This window comes from Suricata suricatta, chromosome 5 (assembly GCF_006229205.1).
Source record: "Suricata suricatta isolate VVHF042 chromosome 5, meerkat_22Aug2017_6uvM2_HiC, whole genome shotgun sequence".
In the NCBI taxonomy this organism is placed as follows: Eukaryota; Metazoa; Chordata; class Mammalia; order Carnivora; family Herpestidae; genus Suricata; species Suricata suricatta.
In genome coordinates this window covers 120,291,550-120,309,643 of record NC_043704.1, presented here as the reverse complement: position 1 = coordinate 120,309,643, position 18,094 = coordinate 120,291,550, and the positions used below count along the sequence as shown (strand labels likewise).

Below are 18,094 nucleotides of genomic sequence, written 5' to 3'. Positions count from 1 at the left end.
ATGGTATTGTCTCTGACTTTGCTTCAGAATCCGTCCAATGTTGTTATAAATGGCAAGATTTCATTCTTTTTTTATGGTTGAATAATATTCTATCATATATCTAACCACCTCTTCTTTATCTAGCCATGTATCAATGGACACTTGGGTTGCTTCCATAACTTGGCTATTGTAAATAATGCTGCAATAAAAGTAGGGGTGCATATTGTCTTTTCAAATCAGTGTTTATATATTCTTTGTGTAAATACCCAATAGTAGAATTACTAGATCATTGGTAATTCTATTTTTAATATCTTGAGGACTATCCATACTGTTTTCCAGAGCTGCTTCACCAGTTTGCATTCCCAAAATAGTGCTCAAGGATGCCTTTTCTTCCACATCCTTGCCAACACTTGTTTCCTGTTTTTTAGTTTAGCCTTTCTGACAGGTGTGAGGTGATGTAACATTGTGGTTTTGATTTGCATTTCCCTGATAATGAGTGATGTTGAACATTTTTTCATGTGTCTAATTGGCCATCTGGGTGTCCTTTTTGGAAGAAACATCTGTTCATGTCTTCTATCTATTTTTTAATTAGGTTATTTGTTTTGGGGTCTTGTATAAATTCATTATATATTTTGGATACCAACCCTTTAGCATTTGCAAATAACTTGTCCCATTCAGTAGGCTGTCTTTTAATTTTGATGATTGCTTCTTTTGCCATGCAAAAGCGTATTTCATGTGTGCCTTTGGTTTCCCTTGTCTCAGGAGACCTATGTAGAAAAATGGTGCTACAGCCATTGTCAGAGAGAATGCTTCCTGTGCTCTCTCTAGGATTTTTATGGTTTTCAAGTTTCTTTTATAATATTTTATTGTCAATTTGGTTTCCACATAACACCCAGTGCTCTTCCCCACAAATGCTCTCCTTCATGACCATTACCCTCTTCCTGCTCCCTCCTCCCCCCTCCCCCCTTCAGCCCTCGGTTCGCTTTCAGTATTCAAGAGTCTCTTATGATTTGTGTCCCTCTCTCCCCAACTCTCTTTCCCCCTTTCCCTCCCTATAGTCCTCTGTTAGGTTTCTCCTGTTAGACCTATGAGTGGAATCATATGGTATCTGGTTTCCAAGTTTTACAGTTAGGCCCTTAGTCCATGCTGATTTTCTTTCTTGTCTGGTGTGAGAAGTCCACTGTTATTCTTTTGCATGTAGCCATCCAGTTTTCCAAACACCATTTGTTGAAGAGACCATCATTTTCCCATTGTATAGTCTTGTTTCCTTTGTCACAGACTAATTGACTTATATGCATGGGTTTATTTCTGGGTTCTCTATTCTATTCCCTTGATCTATGTCTATTCTGTGTCAATACCATACTGTTTTGATTACTACAACTCTGTAGTATATCTCAAAATCTGGGATTGTGATACCTCCAGTTCTGTTCTTCTTTTTCAAGATTGCTTTCACTATTTGGAGTCTTTTGTGATCCCATACAAATTTTAGGATTGTTCTAGTTCTGTTCTGATGCTGTTGGTATTTTGACAGAGATTGCATTAAATCTGTACATTGCTGTGGGTAGTATAGTCATTTTAACAATATTTCTTCTTCCAATCCATGAGATGTCTTTCCCTGTGTGTCATCTTCATTTCTTTCATCAGTGTTTAATTTTTTTCTGTTATTTATTTATTTATTTATTAGAGAGAGAGAGAGAGAGAGACAACATGAGCAGGGGAGGCTCAGAGAGAGAGGGAGACACAGAATCTGGAACAGGTCCCAGGCTCTGAGCTAGCTGTCAGCACAGAGCCCAATGCGGGGCTCCAACCCATGAACCGTGAGATCATGACCCAAGCTGAAGCCAGACACTGAACTGACTGAGCCACCCAGGTGCCCCTCATCAGTGTTTTATAGTTTATTGAGTACAGGCCTTTCCTCTCCTTTAAGTATATTGCTAGGTATTTTATTATTTTTTGGTGCAATTGTAAATGGGATTATTTTCTTAATTTTTCTGCTAATTATGAGTGTATAGAAATGCAACCAGTTTCTGTTCAATAATTTTGTATCCTAAGACCTTACTCAATTCCTTTATCAATTCTTGTAGTCTTTTGGTGGAATCTAGATATAGTATCATATCATCTGGTGGATACTAGATATAGGATCATATCATCTGCAAATAGTTCAAGTTTTACTTCTTCCTTACCAATATGGATTCCTTTTATATCTTTTTCTTGTATGATTGATGTGGCGTGGCTAGTATTATGTTGTATAAAAGTGGTGGAAGTGGAAATTCTTGTCTTCTTCCCAATCTTAGGGGAAAATCTATTTTTCACCAATGAGTATGTTGTTAGCTGTGTGTTTTTCATCTATGGCCTGTATATGTTCCCTTTAAACGTACTTTGTGGAGGATTTTTATCATGAATGGAATTTGTACCTTGTCAAATGCTTTTTCTTCATCTATTGAAATGATCATATGTTTTTAATCTTTTCTCTTGATGTGATGTGTCATGTTGATTGTTTTGCAAATATTGAACCACACTTGCACCCTGGGAATAAATCCAATTTGATCATGGTAAGTGATTTCTTTAATGTATTGTTGGATTCAGTTTGCTAATATTTTGTTAAAGATTTTTGCAACTATGTTCATTAGGGATGCTGGCCTGTAGTTTTGTTTTCTGGTAGTGTCTATCTGGTTTTGGTGTCAGGGTCAGGTTTTCTCAGAATGAATTTGAATGCTTTCCTTAATTTTTTGGGCGTTTGAGAGGTATTAACTCTTCTTTAAATGTTTGGTAGAATTCACCTGTGAAGGCACCTAGTACTGGACTTTTGTTTGTTGGGAGGTGTCTGATTACTGATTCAACTGCACTACTAGTAATTGGTCTGTTCAGATTTTCTATTTCTTCCTGATTCAATTTGGGGAGATTAGATGTTTATCCGTTTCTTCTAGGTTGTCTACCTTGTTGGCATAGGATTTGTTATAATATTATCTTATAAATCTTTGTATTTCTGTGGTGTTGGTTATTTCTCCTCTTTCATTTCTGATTTTCTTTTAGTCCTCCTTTTCTTTAATGAGTGCAGCTAAAGGTTTATCAATTTTCTTCATCTTTTAAAAGAACCAGCTCCTGGTTTCATTGATCTGTTCTATTGCTTTTGCAGTTTCTGTTTCATTTATTTCTGCTCTAATCTTTATTATTTCTTTCCTTCTACTGGTTTGGGGTTTTGTTTGTTCTTTTCCTAGCTCCTTTAGGGGCAATATTGAGAGTTTTCTTCCTGCTTGAGGTAAGCCTATATGGTTAGAAACATCCCTCTTAGAACAGCTTTTGCTGCATCCCAAAGATTTTGGACCATTATATTTTCATTTGTCTTCATGTATTTTTTGATTTCCTCTTTGATTTCTTGGTTGACCCTTTCATTGTTTACTAGTACATTATAATAACCTGCATGTATTTGTGTTCTTTCTAGGTTTTTTCTTGTGGTTGCTTTCTAGATATATAGCATTGTGTTTGAAAAAGATCCATGGTATGATTTTGATCTTTATGAATTTATTGAGACTTTGTGACCTAATATGTACTGTGGAAAATGTTACATGTATAATAGAAAAGAATGTTTATTCTTTTTTAGGATGGAATGTTCTGAATAGATCTATTAGATCCATTTGATCCAATGTGTCATTCAAAGCCACTGTTACCTTGTTGATTTTCTGTTTGGATGATCAGTCCAGTGATGTAAGTGGAGTGTTAAAGTCCCCTACCACTATTGTATTATTCTCAATTAGTCCGTTTATGTTTACTAGCTGCTTTATATATTTGGGTGCTTTCATGTTGGATGCATAAATATTTACAATTGTTATATCTTCTCGTTGGATTGTCCCCTTTATGATTATATAGTGTCCTTCTTTGTCTCCTGTTACAGTCTTTGTTTTAAAGCCTACTTTGTCCAAGTATTGCTATCCCAGCTTGGTTTTCACTTCCATTTGCATGATAAATGCTTTTCCATCCCTTCACTTGCAGTCTGCATGTGTCTCTAGGCCTGAAATGAGTCTCTTCTAGGCAGCATATAGATGGGTCTTACTTTTGTTTATCCATTCCATCACCCTGTGTCTTTTTTAGGAGCACTTAGTCCATTTACACTTAAAGTAATTATTGTGTGCTCTTTGCCTTTTTGTTACTTGTTTTATGGTTGTTTTTGGAGTTCTCTGTTCCTTTCTTCTCTTGCTGTCTTCTCTCACGGTTAGCTTTCTTTGGTGGTCTATTTGGATGCTCTGCTCTTTATTTTTTTGCATATCTGTTCTGGTTTTTTGATTTTTGGTTACCATTAGATTTGTATATAACCTCTTCTTCCTATAGCAATCTATAATAAGTTAATGGTCCCTTGTGTTTGAACCCATTCTTTACTCCTGTCCACCTCCTTGCCCTGTTTTAGGTACATGGGTCATACTTTACGCTCTTGTGAGTCTCCTGACTGCTTTTTATAGATACTTTTTTTTAACTGCTTTTATACTTCCTACATTTCTTACTTCTTATGGTCTTTCCTTTCCACTCAGGGAATCCCCCTTCACATTTCTTATAGTGCTGGTTTAGTCACCATAAATTCATTTAAATTTTGTTTGCCTGGGAAACTCTTTCTTTCCTTCTATTCTTAATGATAGCCTCGCTGGATGAAGTATTCTTGGTTGCAGCTGTTTTTTTCCCCTTTCAGCACTCTGCAAGCCAGAAGAGAGTGGCAAGATTTATTCAAACTCTCTGCTGAAAAATTAGCTGATAGCTTTTGGGGCTTCCCTTGTACCTATTTTCTTTTTCTTGCTGTTTTTAAAATTCTCTCACTACTTTTTGTCATTTTACTTATTGTATCCTGGTGTGAACCTCCTTGGGTTGATTTTATTGGGGGTCCTCTGTGCCTCCTGGATCTGGATTTCTGTTTTTTCTCCCACATTTGGGAACTTTTCAGCTGTTATATAAGCAAATTTTCTACCCCTTTTCTCTCTCCTGCTGCAATCCCTATAGTATTAATGTTGTTACGCTTGATGGGGTCACTGAGTTCTCGAAGTCTCTTTTCTTTTTCCTCTCTCCTGTTCAGGTTTACTGCTTTCCATCACTCTGTTCTCCAGGGCACTGATCCGTTCTCCTTCCTCTAGTCTACCATTTATTATGTTTTTTTTTTCAGTTATTGAGTTCTTCATCTCTGATTGGTTCTTTAGGTTTTCTATTTGTTGAGGATCTCCCTGAGCTCCTCCACTCTTCACCAGTCCAGTGAGTATCTTTATGACCATTACTTTAAATTCTCTAACACGATATTACTCTTCTCATTTTTGTTTAGGTCTCTTGTGATTTAATCCTGTTCTTTCATTTGGGACATATTCCTCTGTCTCATTTTATCTGTCTGTGTGTTAGGAATGTCAGCCACATGTACTGCTCTTGAAAGTAGTGGTCTTATGAAAAAGAGGTCCTGTTGTCTCCTGCAGTGTCCCCTGTTGACCACAACCTGGCACTTCAGGAATGTTTCCTACGTGTGTTGTGTGTGCTCTACTATTGTGGATAAGCTTTTGCCTTCATCACAGTAGTATTAAACTGCAGGGCTCTTTTCCTGTGTTGCCCTCTGAGAAGCTTTTGTTAGTGGATGGGGTCTGTAGTCAGACCAGATTATGTGGCCCCTAGCCTAGGCTTGAGCTGCAGTCTGGCTAGTATGTGTGATTATCTTCCCCTTTTCCAGGGAAGGAATCACTTTGGAGTGGTGCTGGTCCTTTTGGGGCTGCTTACACACTCCCAGGTGTGTGGCACCACTTTGGATGGGCTTCAGCCAAGGGCATCTTGGAGGGGCGCCAGTCATCAGGAGAACTCGGCACATGGCACTTGGTTTTAACAAGGTTTATGTACATCTGCTATGGGAGGGGACCCAAAGCAGAGGCCTGCCTGGAGAGGGCATATCTATAGGTGAACCTGGGGGCAGCTGCACTGTTAGCAAGTTAGGTAACATGTATTAATGCTATGCTTGACCCGCAGGTGTCTGTGGGCCTAGGCTGGGGAGCAGGGGAGGGAAATGGTACCTATGAGCTCCTTTGTTCCTGGAGCAGAGTCTCCCTGTGATCTCTGTCCCTCTAGCACACACTCAGATTAGTAAACAAATCTCCGTTCTGTACACCCCAGGCATTTTTCAAACTGTTGCTTCCATGCTGTATCTCCATGGGCTGTTGTTGTGGTCGTTCTGGAAGGACAGACACTGAGTTTTGTCACCCTCTGGCTCCCCCATAGCCAAACCCACTAATTTTTAATGTTCTAGGTGTTAAGCCATGCTAGTTGTAAGAACTCATGAAAATATGCCGAGCTGGTTTTCAAAGCCAAATGGTAGGAGGATTCACCTGCTCTGTGCAGGTTCCCTACCCCTGGGGTGCCTCGTATGCAGGTCTGTGCTTTTCCCCTATCTGCACCCACGGCATCCCTCCCTCCCATGGGGTCATTTAGCTCCTGGATAGGTCTCTGCCCTTCGTATCCTCTTCCATGTGGACTCTTCTCTACATTTAGTTGTGGAGTTTGCTATGCCAGTCTTCAGATTTTCTGGGTTATTTACACTGATATAGTGTTATCATAGTGTATCTATGGGACAAAGTGAGCTTAGGGTCCTCCTACTCTGCCATCTTCCCCAGAAGTCCCCATCACTTTTAAGCTAGGACTGCTAACCTGTCGAGCAATCAAATATTCAGACATCCCTTTGGGAAATTTGTTGTCATAAAATCAGGCAAGGACTGTTAGACTGAACAAAAGTTTGCCAACTAAATGGCTTATTTAACCATTTAATTAACAATGCATAGTGATACACTCCCTATGGGCCTGTGGGTTAGATACCAAGGAGTCATTCATAAAAAGTGCCCCTACCCTTGAAAAACTCAGGGTTTGATGGGGTGACAGACACCTACACCATGCCCACAGGGGGAAAGCTAGGAGAACATGGTAGAAGGGCACCTTATCTCAGGACCCAAATGAAAACTTTTGCTGATAAAGTACCTCACTAGATGCCACTCTTCAATCCTCTCAAGACCGTCACTCTCCTTACAGATGAGGAACTGGAGAGGTAGGTGGTTTCACTAACCTCATAAGCATCTCTGTAGCAGAGCTGATATTCACGTTCATGCCTATTGATGACTATTTTTGTGCTTCTCACACAAACCCATGCCCCCAACTCAGGGGCTGCCTGGGCATTCATCTGAGCAGTGAAGGCATTGGTTGGGATGGTACAACGTCTTTTCACCCAGCCTGACCCTGGGTCCTAAAGGAGGAAGATGACACGCAAGGCCGACTGTCTGAGGTGTCCTCATGCCTGTGTTTCCCATGTGTCTGTCTTCCTTCAGCCCCCAAATCAGCAGTCTTAGAAGAAATGCTTCATAACCTAGATTTCTGTGACATTTTGGTACTTGGAGGGGACCTGGACCCGAGACAGGAATGCTTAGAGCTCAACCACAGCGAGCTCCATCAGCGACACCTGGATGCCACTAACTCCACCGCAGGCTACTCCGTCTATGGTAAGGCCACCCTTGGGCCCTTCACCTGGTGGTCTACTCCGAGTGCCCTCATGCAAGTCATTTGTGTGATGGCACTCTGGCACCTGTGGGATAGGGGTCACATAGAGACCCTTGGCCTCGGAGTATGGACTTCTAGCTCCTCTTTCAGTGAACTACTCCAATATCTTGAGGACCTGGCCCCCTTCCCATTCCTGGGGACGTCTTCTTTATAAAGTAGGTGCATGCTTTCTCTTATAATGTTTGATCTCAACACACATTATAGCAGCATTTGACAGACTGAGGCCAAACTCTGTGGTCAGAGCCTAATGTATTTGGAAATCCTGTGGGTCAGTTTAATTGGCTCCTTAGAACTTCTATGCCTATACACTGTCTGCCCTTAAACATCTAAAATTCAGGAGATCCACAAGTCTCGGCAGCCACAGCCCGTCTCCCCCAGCTTTTACCTCCGGCTGACAGGTGTGGTCTCTTGGCACAGGTGTGGGCTCCATGGGCCGCTATGAGCAAGTGCTGCATCACATCCGCTATCGCAACTGGCATCCAGCATCCTTCGAGTCCCGGCGGTTCAGAATCAAGTGCTCAGAACTCAACGGACGTTATACCAGCAATGAGTTCAACCTCGAGGTGAGTGAGCCCTGCCATCATTTGGGAATTTCAGACTCACCCACTTGCTCCCCACTTGTCGGGGCCCGCCTGCCACTCGTGGTCAGCAGCACCTCCCCCTGCTCTCCCCAGGTCAGCGTCCTCCATGAGGTCAGAATCTCAGACAAGGAGCATGTCAGCCACCTTATTGTGCAGCCTCCCTTCCTGCAGTCTGTCTACCACCCTGAGTCCCGAAGTAGCATCCAGCGCAGTTCAGGTAGGTGGCTTGGGAGGAACGACCTCAGGATACAGGTGGTCACTGTGCTTCAAGACCATTCACTAGCAGGTACGGTGCTGCAGCCTCAGGAACCCAGAAGTGGGAAAGCTCGGGGCCCTGCCTTTGAGCCTCAGTAAGGGGCCAGTCAGGGAAAGAAGTTACACACACACAATATATCATAACAGGGTTTAGTACAGAGTGCTAGGGTCAAATCTTCTAAGTCTTTTAGGCCTCACTCTAAGCCACATCCTGTGTGAAGCTCTCATGAACCCCTTCATATGCTCACACATCTGCATACGTACTCCGTACTGGGGTCTCCCACCCGCACTTCTGTTTTAGTCTTGCCATTTGTATTACTGGCTGGCAGGCAAGCACTCCAGCCCTATGAAGTTCCATAATTGTCTGGCTCTCAGTGGAAGCTGCCCTAGAATTCAAGAGATAGAAAGAATTGACAGTAGTTATTTCATTTACTTCCCACAATTACCCATGGGGTAGGAATGATTAAATCCATTACACAGGTGAAGAAAAGAAAGCCCAGCCAGGGTAAAAGAGCTGGCCCAGGGTCGACAGCCGAGAAGCAGTAGGGCAGATCTTAATCTACACATGACTGTTTCATCCACACTCCATCCCCAGGCTGAGCTAGTCCTTCCGTTTACCATGTCATGTGGATTCCTTCCTCGTTCCAGTGGTCCCAAGCATCGCCACAGTGGTCATCATCATCTCCGTGTGCATGCTGGTGTTTGTCGTGGCCATGGGCGTGTACCGGGTCCGGATCGCCCACCAGCACTTCACCCAGGAGACTGAGGCTGCCAAGGAGGCTGAGATGGATTGGGACGACTCTGCGCTCACTATCACAGTCAACCCCATGGAGGTGATCCTCATGCAGGGGCTGGGATCTTGGGGCAGGATGCTTCCCCTCCACCTGCTCCAACTTTCCTGTGCTGGAAGCCCTGCCCCAACTAGCCCAGCCCCCCTGACCCTTCCCTTTCCTGAGCACCTCCAGCCACACAACCTGCATGGACCATACTTTCCTACCAGCTGCATTCACTGATTAAAAATATGTGAATTGCTCTCACCCTCCAAACAGAACCAGACATTTCTTGAGGCAAGCAGCCATGTGGTGTCTATCCCTTGCCTCCCCCATAGTATTTAACTCAAAGCTGACTAACACTTAAAAACTCAGTATTGAATTTTTGATTAACAATGTAAATTAGATGGCTTTGCTCCATACTGCCTGCAGAGCTCACTTAAAGGCTCAGAACAGGTTAAAATAAAAATACAACAGCAATACCTGCCATTCAGTGAGTCCCCGTCATACCAGACACTGCACAAGGAGCTCTGCACACCACCTCGTTTAATCTTCACAGCCTCCTGTGAAGTAGGAGTCCTCATCCTCATTTGCCAAGGTGGGAACCAACTCTGAGAAGGAAGTAAAAGTGCTCAGTCTTATATAGCTGGTAATGGCAGCTATAACTCAAGGTTACCAGATCCTAACATTCATAACTTTCAGTTAGACCCTCATGGGTGGATGCCAGAGGTCGCTGGCTAAGACCCCAGATCTGGACATATGAATGTCCAAGTACCCTTTGGTCTGCCCATGGGCCTGGGGTGGTGGTGGTGGTAGAGACAGGAGCAGGAAGGAAGGAAAGATAAGGAAAGTTGCCGAGAAATGAAGATTCTCCCAGTTTGGTCTCCAGGGTCCTCCTGAGTTGGCCTCATGCTCCAGTTTCAGAGCCAGACTGCCAATGCAGCTCAGCCTCTTCAGGGGGCACGGGTGTAGGTATAATGCTGAGTGCACCACTGTGGAATGCCAGCATTTCCCCCTCAGAGAGCTGAGCCTCAAGTGTGGCAAACAAGCCACGATGCCTAGAACAATCTGAGTATTTTTACCAAGGGCTAACTCGCCAATTCCAATGGTCAGTGAAGCATGAGTAGGGAGATCCACTGAGGCTCGAGTGTTCAGGAAAGCTTTCTGGAGGTTAGCTTGAGAGAGGCCATGAAGAATGGAGTAGGATGGGGGCAGGGCAGGAGGCAGAGTAGAAAGGAAGCCACTCCAGGGAGGGGACGCAATCACACAAAAGCTAACATTTTTTATGGCTGTTTCATCAACTCAAAACATAAATCCAGGAGGATTGATCCTGGCCAGGAGCGTAGGGGGAATGGAACTGGAAAAGAGTAGGGCTGAGTTTGAGTACCCAAGTCTCAGATGAAGGCATGGAAAATGAGGACCAAGACCTTTGTCCTTCCCAAAGCAATATTTCTGAGGGGCAGTGCACCTGAGTCTCAGCTTAGAAAACCTGCTCCCAGAGAATATAATCTCACCTAGAAACAGGCTACAAGCTTAAATGCCATTCTCTCATGGAAAAGCAAATACTTAAGACTTGGAAAGTTCCATACAGATAGGCTTCAAAAAAGCCAGAGAGCAAACGTTGGCGTAAAAGGCTCATTAAATGATGGAAGGGATAAGGAATGAGCTTCGATGTCTTGTGTTTAAAACACATAATTTACCTTGAGTCCAAATCTTGGAATTTGCTAATTCTTGTCTGTCCTTAGCCCTCCCACTTCCCTTTCACCAGATGACCTCCCCTCTAGGGGTCAGGTCTCCAGGCCCAAGGGTTTAGCGTGAAGGGAAAGGATGTCAAGGGGCCCAAAATATTCCCTCAGTGGAGGGAGAAACCTAGAAGCTCCAAAGTGGCTTTCATTCCGCCCCTGATGAGCATGTTCCTTCTCTCCCCGATATCCAGAAACATGAAGAACCAGGGCATGGGGAAGAAGAGACTGAGGAGGAGGAAGAGGAGGAGGAAGTAGAAGATGTGAGCTCCAGCAGCAGTGACTCAGAGGACAGCGAGGAGGAAGAGGAGGAGGAAGGGATGGGCAGGGGCAGACATGGGCAGAGTGGCGCCAGGCAAGCCCAGCTGGAGTGGGATGACTCTGCCCTTCCCTACTAGTGCCCGGCTGTCTGTGCCCACCCACGGTTCCCTTTTGTAAGCCTCACCCCAATGTACACCCAAGTCTATCACACGTCGCCTCTGATTTCTAGGACAGGTCTGGGCAGGCCTTCCCCAGTGTCCTGGAAGCCACCCTTTATGCCTTGGGCACTCCCCAAGTCCCAGTCCCAGGGCAGTTCCAAGAAGCCCAGGGTCATTATTATGCGGACTTCAGGGTGGACTTTGTCCTGTAGCCCCCACGTCTCCTGCCCCGGGCTCACCCAGCATCCTGACAGCCAATCTGCAGAGTTCTGCCTTTGCTTTTCTCTGCAGGGGATAAAGTAAGCCTTTGTCATTCACCTCCCCCCAGGCTCCCCGTGCCCAGGGACCTTGGGTTCCAGCTCACTGTGCGTGCACCTGACCCCGTCTCCTCTTCCACACAGACCAGCAGGTTCTCCTTACCTGACTCTTCAGGTGGCTTCACACAGGGAAGATGGTCAGACTTCACACACAAGAGGTCTAAGTCCTTAACACTTTAAAGGAAAGTCCTTGTTGAGGCAAAACTAAACATGTAGGGAAAGGTTCACACACAGGTGCGTACACACTCAAATGCATACGTACACTCTCCCCAGTTAGGAAAGCCTTTCCTTTGTCCTTTTGGAAGCCACATAAGCTTAGATGAAAAGTCCAAAACCAAGAGTAGGTCCGTGGCCACAGCAGGGCCTGATCCCCAGCCAAAGCTCTCTGCAAACCTACCTGCCTTGGTGCCCTGCTGGGGGCTGCCACCACAGCACAGCAGGAACCAGGAAGCATGCCAAAGGCACCGTGCCAGGTGACCGCATGACAAGCTTGCAGCCAGGGACCAAAAAAAAGGGCTGATGAGATGCACAGCAGGGTATGGTGGGCACAGATCTGGGGGACAGGGGTAGATGGGGTCTCCCCAGCCAGAGGTTAAGAAGGCTCTCAGCATCTAGTCTTGGGGTCCCTCATCCCCCATTTCACCGTTTTTCCTCTTAAGAAAATACATTCCTCTTGGATGTATTAGGACAAGCATGAACTGTGCCAGATCTAAAATGAAAGTGTGGAGATTTGAATGCCAGGAATTAGAAGCTGGGATAGTAGCCTCTGCTTTATTCTCATCAAAGGAGCAATGCTTTGGGTGGAGGGCAAATAGATCTGAAAACCTAATTTCTTTCTTATTTTAATAAGAAAATCTTTTCCACCTCCATCCTAATGTGGACACCTCATGAGAACTGTTGCTATAGTAACTCGTCCGTGCTCTTTTGTGACCAAGAGAATAGCAGGCAAGAAATAGACCATTCTAGGACTTCCATGAGGCTCTGAGACCAACTTTGTTTTGAATGTCTCTGGCTTTGTCCTCAGTATGTACAATGTGTCTCCATCCTCCCAATCTCCCCCACCCCATCCTACATTGGCATAGGCACAGAGCTGGCCCCTAGTCACAGTGGCATTCAGGTTCAAAGGGAAGTTGAGAATCTGTTCATTCTATTCACCATGTCACCACAACAGAGTATAAAGGGGACCAGCATCAATGTCCTCCACCCAGTGAGGATCCATGACAGGCCTTTGCAACCTTCTGATTGAAGAAAACTACCTTAAGCAGCTTTTTCCCACCACTGAAAGTGGATTTGCAGATCTCTTCCCTCCTTTAAGCCTCACAATAATTCTATCAGGGAGTTGAGACCTCTATGGTCAGGAACATTTCCATTATGAAGAAACTGAGGTATCGACAAGACTAGACTCCCCGCCTTCCACTTGCGGTCCAGTGCCCCCACCCGGATTCTACTTATGCAGCTAACAGGCATGCCAGAGGACCTACTATGTGCTAAGCACTCCACCAGCAGCCAGGAAATGATAAAGCGGAGGGAGATGGGCTCCTCCCTCAGAGGACGTAACAGTTGCAGAGGGGAAACAGATAGGCACAGAAAGACACAGAGTGGGGAGAGAAGTCATAGGAAGAAGAGAAACCCAATTACAACTGCTCTCATTTTTTCCTTAGGGAAAAATGTAGGCAGAAGTTTGGGATTTTATATTCATTGAATGGAAATAGACACATCTGTGAATTCTCCCAACCAAAAAAGAAAAAGTCCTTTTCTGTCAGTGTGTGTCTGTACATCAACAAGGAGAAAAAAAAATTTTTTTAGGAAAATTTATTTTTTTTATAATAGTTTATTGTCAAATTAGTTTCCATATAACACCCAGTGCTTCTCCCCACATGATGAGTGGATCAAGAAGATGTGGTATATATACACAATGGAGTACTACATGGCAATGAGAAAGAATGACATGGCCATTTGTAGCAAAGTGGATGGACCTCGAGGGTGTCATGCTAGGAGAAAATCTTAATACTGCTTAGCCCTCCCAATTCCCTTAAAAAAAAAAAAGATTCTCCATTAGGGCATTTAGGAGCTAACAGAATCCGGCAATAAAAGCCAGATTTATGATTTACAACTCTTTTTTGTTATAAGATTTTCTTTTTTACATAAATCTAGTTAACATTTAGTGCAATATTATCTTCAGGAGTAGAATTTAGTGATTCATCACTTCCATACCACACCCAGGGCCCATCACAACCAATGCTTTTTAACTGGATTTCCATCTAAAACACTAAGCCTGGTTTTCATAGAGCACCTTGCTCAGTCTGTTCGGGTTGGTTGGCGTGGGAAGCTGTTCCTCAGGCCCTGTGGCTGTCTCCAACTTCTGCATCACTTACTCAGGGTTGAGTGAGCTCTTTGGGGCACACATTGGGAGAGGGCATGGGAGAAGCAGGTCAAAGTGGCACTTGGCTAGGGCAGCAGAGTTGAATCCTCTGTGACTAGATTGATGCAGAGAAACAAGGGGAACAACACACCAGGACCCTGTCCAACAGCTCCTGTTGTGGGGGTCACATTGCATGTCAGCTCCATAAGCGAGGCGCTTGATAAATACCCATTGAGGAGCATCATGTCCAAGTCCCACTCATCACCATGGATGAGAAAGAGGAGGAGTGGTTATATAAAAGGAGCAGAAGCATCAGGGGGTATTCAGGTGAGTGGCAAGTAATGTAACTTGCCCTCTACCAGATATTCTAGTTAGGAGTGAAAAATGTCATTAATCAGTCCAGCATTTTTCAGACCCCCTATGCTGGTATCCGGGAACCAGAACTCCCAGGTGACCCAGACACCATGCAGCCTGGCATCCAGACAGCAGCAGCAGCAGAGTCAGGCTCAGACCCCAGAGGTACAGCTGCGACCATGGCTTATCTTGCCAAGAGGATGACCAGATTCTGCTCTCTGGAGCAGAAAAATAGGCTGAAACCGCTCAAGTGACTCAGGTAACAAGGAGGAAGAGGAGGTTGAAATGGAAAAAGACCGTACAGACTGAGTTGCTTCAATGGAGTAAAGGAATCAACTAGTTTGTCACCTCTCTTAAAGAATACTGAAAGTATATTCTAGTAAGTTAATCAAATTCTTTAAGCTGACCATGGCCCAAATTTATTTAGATAACAAAAATGTGATTTCTTGGGATCTTATTTCATGACCACTTTCTTGCATTGTTCTCAATCATCCTATCAAGCAGAGTTTAGACCATACATCTCTGCAGGGACCAAGAGCTGAACCTTGTGGACATGGACCCTCCAGGGAGAGGACTCCTGCTGGGAAGCAGTGTCCTTCATGCTTGTACATACAGATGTCAGCACACTTTATCTGTGAAGAGCCAGATCATAAATATTTTGTGTTTTGAAAGGCCATATGGTCTGTATAGCAAGTATTCAACTCTGCCACTGTTGCATGAACTAAGCCACAGACAATACATAAACCAATAGATACGGCTATGTTCCAAAAAAATATTTATGAATACTAAAAAAGCAAGCAACTTTAATTCATATTTTCACATATCATGAAATTTTATTACTCTTTTTTTAATTTTTACTTTCAACCACTTAAAAACTGAAAACCTCTTCTGAGCCCATGGGCCATACAAAACCCAGCAACCTGCCAGATCTGGCCTGGGGGCTATAGTTTGCACACCTCTACCATAGTTCATGGAACCGGCCCTCCGTTTGCCAACGGAAAGTAAATTGCTATCTTAGACCCTTCCTTCAGCTACCCAGAGACCTTAGCCTCCAAAATGAACACCAAATCATGCCACAGACCTTAATTAAGCAGTTTTAAATGTTCATGTCCCAGGGAGGAAATGACGACCAAAAAACAAAACAAAACAAAACACCTGTTACTGGTCAAATTGACTCCAACACAGGCAAGAGGCAAGCATTCATCATTCATTGAGAACCCAAAGCTCTGGGTCCAGGAACTGACCGAGCACTGAGTGCTAACCCCCTAGAACTCCAGGCCAACTCCCAGGCACAGCACCTTCCCCACACGACTCAGCCCATAATAATTCCTAAGCAGGAGTATTCATTATCTCAGACTGATTTCCATTTCAGTCCTGCTCAGGCTATTGCTCTAAAAATGATCCTAAAGACTGTTGACTATTTGAATCAATAGCAACATAATCAGTAGAAAGCCCTACCCAGCACATTTCAAAATTAGCAGTCTGTTTGGCTCTATGATTCAATATTAGCAAGAGGAAGAAAAGAGAACTTTTTAACCATACTCTCATTGAAATTAACCAAATCAGTTTTACAAAAAAGTGAGGGAGTGAGTTTAATTCTTTGAATTAATTTACAAGTGAAAAGTAGATGATTTTTAGGTGCAATTATTCTCAGGCCTTTGGGGGATCTCCAAAGCCCCTGCAAATACTTTGGAGGGCTATGGACGGTACAAGATCCTCTATCTGCATCAGACTTTTATCAAGGCTGACAAGCCAAAGCCCTTGGCCCAATTTAATTTTCATGTAATCACTTTCCTCTGCCCAACTCTAGGCAAAGGAAATGAGCAGTGAAAGTTTTGAAGTCTACTCCAACACCTTCGTTTCCCTGCCTTTATTTACTTTATAAATTTATTCTGTTCCTACTTTATAGATCTTGTTCTAGTTTTCCTTTTGGCACCAACTACAAAGGAGAGTTGGCTTTACAAGAGCTATGGACTAGATGTCAAACTTGACTCTCTCCCAGGAAGACACAAAGAGACACAAGAAGTTCCCTCCACCAGCACCCCAGAAAGCAATCAGACATTCCCTGGATGCCATTAGTGAACAGATGGGATTCTATGTTTACAGCCATGTTCAGTGTAATTCAGCAGATCCTTGTTGAGCACCCGTGGTGTGCCAGGCCCTGTGCCAGAAACAGGGAAATGGTGAATGGATGAGGCATGGCTCTGCCCAGAAGGGTCTCCCAGTCTCATGAGCTGTTGGCATGCTTCCTTTTCAATGCTGGAGGCTGTCTGAGAGCAGTTGGGATTGGTGTGGACACAAGTGTGGAGTTGGGGGATGTATGTGACTTGCTTTGGCAGTTCTCCACCCTAAGTTAGATGGTAGGTGTGATTCTAGGAGCCCTGACACAACACCGCCAAGGCTAGAGAGGAGGAGAGCTCTAGAGAAGCAGCCAGTGCCCCAACCTGACCCAGGTCACATATGGATGAAAGCCAGTCACCCTGCCCATCATGTGGATGTCACATGGCTGATGGCTGAGATTCAGTGAAAGTAGGCCAAAGGAAGTTCTTAAGTATGAACAGTAGGATGAATTCCTAAGCATGAATATCTGGAAAGTAACTCAGGTACAGGGCCTGGTATGTACCAACTTGCAAAGGCATGAAAATCCTGATGTGAGGGAGTACCCCTGAGGCCTGAAGTCAGAGCTGAGGAGGGAAGAAGGGCCTGACTCTGCAGGACCTGCTAATGGGCCACAAGACACTGTAGAGCAGAGATCCTCAAGGTGTGTCCCCGGACCAGAGCATTACCTGAGAATGAATGAGAAATGCAAAATCTTGGGATCCACCCAAGACATACTTACTACACCAGAAACCAGGGGTGGGGCCCAGATGTGTATGTTTTAGGGCTCTCTGATCCTGATGCGCACCAAGGTCTGAAAACCACTGACAGGATGACAGTGACTTGCGCTGGCACTGGGAAAGGAGGACTAATAGGATAAGACAGTCCATCACTAGTGTAGAAGACAAGGGGCTGAAGCAGACTTCTCCCATGAACCCTCCACAGTCCTCCAGATTCTAATCCATATTCCCTTGAAGCAGTGATTTCAAGGAACATTAAGCCTAGTCCCAACTCCACTCCTATGGGGCAGGAGCCTCCTCCTGCTCATCTGGCCCCTTTTATCCTGGAAAGAGACATAGAACAGGAGAGGCTACAGTGAGGCTACCCATCCCCAGGGAGGCTGCCTTCCAGAGTCCCATAGATGAGCAGCCTCCTGAAAAGCCATGTTTTAGGGGAAATGATCAAACTGTAGCAGTGTCCTTACATCACCAAGAGAACTGGGCCTAATACAGCCTCTGATGTGGAGCCACCAGGGCCTACACAGTGGAGTGGGGTCATCTAAGGACACTGCCAGCTTACTGCAGCGCTGCTCCATCTGTAATAAGACAAGGGCACGCAGCATCGCCGTCCAAACACAAAACTGGATAGAGAGTGAATGGCTTTTCTTGGAAGGGCAGTAACTCATTGTGGATGATACTAAATGTAGAGAGCAAAACCCAAAACCAAACCTGCAGCATTCCCTCCAGACAGAATCTGTGTTGACCTTGGCCTCTCTAAGACCCGCAAAGTGCTGATCTCCACCAATTCCCTTTATTCCTACCTCCCAGAAGCCTTAGGTCTGCTATGTATTGATTTGGGTTTTTGATTCATGGTTTAAACTCTGCGAAGGTCTACAACTTTCCTGGTAAAAACTAGTTGGCACTCTATCAGTCATTTACACCTACCTG

General features: G+C 44.5%; 1 protein-coding gene and 3 long non-coding RNA genes across 4 annotated transcripts in view; 1 reads left to right on the top strand and 3 right to left on the bottom strand.

The window, feature by feature from the left end:
• LOC115292215 overlaps positions 1 to 8,259 on the bottom strand; it is a 38,410-nt gene extending 30,151 nt beyond the window's left edge. The window contains exon 1 of the long non-coding RNA XR_003908866.1: positions 7,916 to 8,259. This is a non-coding gene — a long non-coding RNA (uncharacterized LOC115292215). The remainder of the gene's footprint in view (positions 1 to 7,915) is intronic.
• The window catches only part of CLSTN2 (calsyntenin 2), a 589,043-nt gene extending 576,457 nt beyond the window's left edge, over positions 1 to 12,586 (top strand). The window contains exons 13-17 of the mRNA XM_029940160.1: positions 7,302 to 7,472; positions 7,948 to 8,093; positions 8,205 to 8,328; positions 9,015 to 9,199; positions 11,073 to 12,586. Coding sequence (XP_029796020.1) covers positions 7,302 to 7,472; positions 7,948 to 8,093; positions 8,205 to 8,328; positions 9,015 to 9,199; positions 11,073 to 11,276 — 830 coding nt within the window. The 3' untranslated portion in view covers positions 11,277 to 12,586. The remainder of the gene's footprint in view (positions 1 to 7,301; positions 7,473 to 7,947; positions 8,094 to 8,204; positions 8,329 to 9,014; positions 9,200 to 11,072) is intronic.
• LOC115292208 lies at positions 8,503 to 9,143 on the bottom strand. The gene is made up of 2 exons (XR_003908859.1): positions 8,985 to 9,143; positions 8,503 to 8,752 (listed from the first exon to the last, which is right to left on the bottom strand). It is a non-coding gene; the product is annotated as an uncharacterized LOC115292208 (long non-coding RNA).
• LOC115292206 overlaps positions 9,626 to 18,094 on the bottom strand; it is a 74,992-nt gene continuing 66,523 nt past the window's right edge. Inside the window, exons 7-8 of the long non-coding RNA XR_003908857.1 lie at positions 11,718 to 11,788; positions 9,626 to 9,747 (exon numbers count right to left, since the gene is read on the bottom strand). This is a non-coding gene — a long non-coding RNA (uncharacterized LOC115292206). The remainder of the gene's footprint in view (positions 9,748 to 11,717; positions 11,789 to 18,094) is intronic.